The sequence below is a fragment of the Condylostylus longicornis genome, unplaced genomic scaffold, assembly GCF_029603195.1.
Source record: "Condylostylus longicornis isolate FDR11 unplaced genomic scaffold, ASM2960319v2 ptg000002l, whole genome shotgun sequence".
In the NCBI taxonomy this organism is placed as follows: domain Eukaryota; kingdom Metazoa; phylum Arthropoda; class Insecta; order Diptera; family Dolichopodidae; genus Condylostylus; species Condylostylus longicornis.
In genome coordinates, this window is record NW_026577971.1 from 41,186 (window position 1) to 44,964 (window position 3,779).

At 27.6% G+C, this 3,779-nt stretch overlaps 1 protein-coding gene across 3 annotated transcripts; it reads left to right on the forward strand.

Moving 5' to 3' along the window:
• Positions 1–522: 522 nt before the first annotated feature.
• On the forward strand, positions 523–3,495 carry LOC129605359 (serine/arginine-rich splicing factor 2). 3 transcript variants are annotated; one of them, XR_008696711.1, is made up of 5 exons: positions 523–715; positions 773–903; positions 962–1,312; positions 2,102–2,389; positions 2,468–3,495. XR_008696711.1 is itself a non-coding variant. In XM_055515073.1 (4 exons), exons 1-3 carry the CDS (start codon positions 662–664, stop codon positions 1,293–1,295), a joined length of 519 nt encoding a protein of 172 aa, XP_055371048.1. In that variant the 5' UTR covers positions 523–661; the 3' UTR covers positions 1,296–1,312; positions 2,102–2,431. The 3 variants fall into 3 exon arrangements, 2 of the variants coding, with proteins under 2 accessions (XP_055371048.1, XP_055371038.1); XM_055515073.1 differs by lacking the exon at positions 2,468–3,495 and having other exon boundaries at positions 2,102–2,431; XM_055515063.1 differs by lacking the exons at positions 2,102–2,389; positions 2,468–3,495 and adding an exon at positions 1,368–1,683 and having other exon boundaries at positions 524–715.
• The last annotated feature ends 284 nt before the right edge of the window (positions 3,496–3,779 follow it).

Here is a 3,779-nt window from a genome sequence, read left to right on the forward strand (position 1 = left end):
TAAAGTTTTTTTAGTTTTTGAATATTTTTGAAAAGTAGAAAAAAAAATTTGTAGCAAATATGAAATTTAAAACAACTACTCTCTTTTAACTGCTTGTTTCGTGTGATTATTTCTTTCGTAGACTTTTGAGGGTTATTTTTATCAATATAATTAAAGATTACGAATATTCAGAGCTGAATTTCAGTAATTCGGAATTGACGATATGAAATTCGTAATTTTCCAAATTTCAGGGCTACGAACGAAATTCATAATAGGGTTGAATACACTTTTATACACATCCTTAAATGGAAATATGTACAGAGTATGGTCTAAGCTACAACATTTTTTTGAATACCGAATGCGCACATTAACGTCAAACTGCTTAAAAGGTATCAGCGACGACAACGTAAGAGAAATGTAAAACGTAATGAAAACTTACCAAACTAGGCGAATTTGCTATCACTGATTCAAATAATTTATGATACTTAACGAGGCATTCGATTAAATATTTTTGTTGCTGCGTAGTGGTAACTCTGTTTTGAATTTGTGTTGTCGGCCTTTCACTTTCGTCATTCTTAAATAGTGAACGTCGAATTTATTGCGCTTAATAAAAATAAAGTAAAAAAGAATTAAAACGAGTAAATTCACCTAATATATTTTAAAAGTACATAAAACTTTGAAAATGAGTCGCGGTAATCGACCTCCTCCTCGTATAGACGGCATGGTGTCTTTAAAGGTAATTATTTAATTTATGATGTCAAATATGGCGGCTATAAATTTTCTTGACGAAAAGGTGGATAATTTAACGTATCGTACAACACCAGAAGATTTAAGGCGTGTTTTTGAAAGATGTGGAGAAGTTGGTGATATATATATTCCTAGAGATCGGTTCACAAGAGAAAGTAGAGGTTTTGCTTTCGTAAGGTAATTTAATTGATTAAAGTTAAAATGGCGTTCACATTTCGTAACAAAATATTATTAGATTTTTTGATAAAAGAGACGCCGAAGATGCACTTGAAGCAATGGATGGTAGAGTAGTTGATGGAAGAGAGCTTCGCGTTCAAATGGCTAGATATGGTCGTCCAACTTCACCAAGCAGAAGAGGAGGTGGTCGACGTGGTCGTGATAACAGAAGACGCTCTCGTTCGCCAAGATATAGGCGCCGCTCCTATTCTAGGTCGCGAACTCCAGATAGTGTGTCGCCGAGACGAAGAGGTAAATTCTCTCGTTCAAGAAGTGCTGATAAAAACAGAAGCCGAAGCGGAAGTCGTAACAGAAGAAGTGAATCAAGAAGCCCCAGGCGCAGCAGGAGTTAAAAAGCATAACGTGTCAGGTAATTATAAAATTTAAATATTTCAGATGTTTTTAATATTTTAATTATATTTCAGATACATATTGCCCTAAAAATTTAAAGGAAGTAAAATAGGTACCCTACCAAGACTAAAAAAAAAAAAGAAATCGTCTTTTACCACACATTAAACAATTTTTTTTTATTATAAGACTACTGCAATTATAATAATCAGTATAAAATATATTGATAAAATAACTTAAAAAAAACTAAATTAAATTAAGAAAAATTAAATAATAATGTATAATGATAAATGCTTCCTATTCATAAATCGTGTCAAAAAGTTGCATTTCAAATTAAATTTTTAACACAGACAAAAATGTTCTATGGTTAAAACCTTTCTAAAAGCATTTTCAATTAAAACGAAAGTTTAAAATTTTAAATTCAAAAAAAAATTGTAAACTCGAAATGTTCTTAAAACTAAACTTCAACTTAAAAATATTACACTTAATATAAATTTAAAAATTGAAGTTTTAAACATGTATTTTATATCATATAGTATGAGTTTATAACAATATTCGTAGAAAAAAGCAATGATTCTTAAATATGTTATCTACATATTTCTCAACTTAAAACTAAATTCAATCTACATTTTTTAATAATAAATTTAATTTAAATCTTAATTAGAAAAATAATGTCTTCAATTTCTATTCAAGTATTTCCCTTTTAGAATTCCTTTTGAAAAAATGTTTAAAAAAGTTTTCTGATATTTTTTGATTTATTTTTTATTTAAATTTAAGATTTCTTTAATAATAGTTAATATTTATCTTATAGAGCATCCCATCATTAAAGCCGTTTACGATCCAGAAATATTGGATTCGTGTGCAGTTTTTGTGAATATTATGCAGAATTTATGATAGTAAAAGATCATGTATAGAAAGAAAGCTGCTCGTTAATTTTCGATTTGGGTTTTAATCAAAGAATTCTGAAATGGCTGAGAATGCTGAGTTAGCTTTATTGTGGTGTCAAAAAAAAAAGAAAAAAGCTGCAACCAGATTTATATAGTTTTAAAAAAAAAATTAAGAAATTTAATGGCAACACTTCTTATATTTGATTATTTTGGTATGTTCTTTATTCTCCAGAAACTTTTACCAACTCTTTAAAGTACAAAAAATCAAAAATCGTAATTTTTATTTATAGTTCGAGACTAGAAGCAGTTTTCTATTAAAATATTAATTTTTGCAGTTCTTTAATATAAATGCAGCAGTAAATGTATAGCGTAAATTCATCTTATTACATACCAGTATTTGCCGATTGTTAAAGTTTTAGGTTTTTTTTTTTTGTTTTTCGTCGCGTCTATTTTATTAAAATTACGTTTCCAGTTTTATTGCAAAGCAGTTTAAGTATGAAGTTTTCCAGTGATTCTTTGGCTTGGAAGCTGCTTGTCACCATGTTACCTGTTTGCGGCAACTGATTATTGCAGTTTACGGGTCATTTTGGCAGTCCTTCAGTGGTGTTTTTAATAGGTAAAATGAAAAAAAGGCTTAAATCCTTTCAGTTTGTAATCTAAAGATAAGACAATGGTGAAATTTTTATATTTTAAAGTAAATCCCAATAAAATTCTTTTTCAAACATGACACAAAAACAAATTTACATGTAAAATATAAAAATTTTAATATATTTTGAGATTAAAGTAGAAAAATTTTGCTAGTATCTCAAAATCCCATTGTTTTTGATGATAGCATTTAGAAATAGAAAGGATGTTAAGCTATATTCAATACCAGCAGCAAAGTTCCCATTTTAATTTTCTGCTACATATTTTTATTATTTTATTTTTCAATTAACTTTCCCAAACAACAAACGGAACCTCCGAATAATATACATATGTACGAAATTTCAATTTTGTATTTAAACTTGAGGTTTTTATTTAGTTGGGTTCAGCTGTTTTATTTCAAAATTTCAAGTATAGACGTATTTTAAAATTTTTATTTGGTTAGAAAAGGCTTTGAGAATTCTAAAATTTATAATTTTAAAGAAAAAGTCGGGAAATATAACAAAAGGATTATTATTTTTAACCAATGGATTATGCTTGGTTTACATTTTTATATATACATACATAGATAATTAATACATACACATATGTACCTATATTAAGAGTCGTTCGATTTCAATTTGGGCTTTTTCAAATAAATGCAGAAATCCCTACAAAGTCTTGAATTTAAAATAAATTATTAGAAAAAAAAAACTTGTGTTTCATTAAAAAATAATTACTTAAATATTGGTTTATAGGAAGCTAATCCCGAAAAAGCTTTAAAATAAACAATGTTATCACATTTCCATCAAGTTAAAATAGATGATAGGTACGTTACAATTATAAAATACATACATATCAAAAAACTACAACGTGTAATAAGATTGTATGTGATTTCAAGGATTATTTTTCATACAATGAAGAATTTTTTACTGGCCTTTAAATATGCAAATAAATACATATCTTCTTTACCTAACCCTT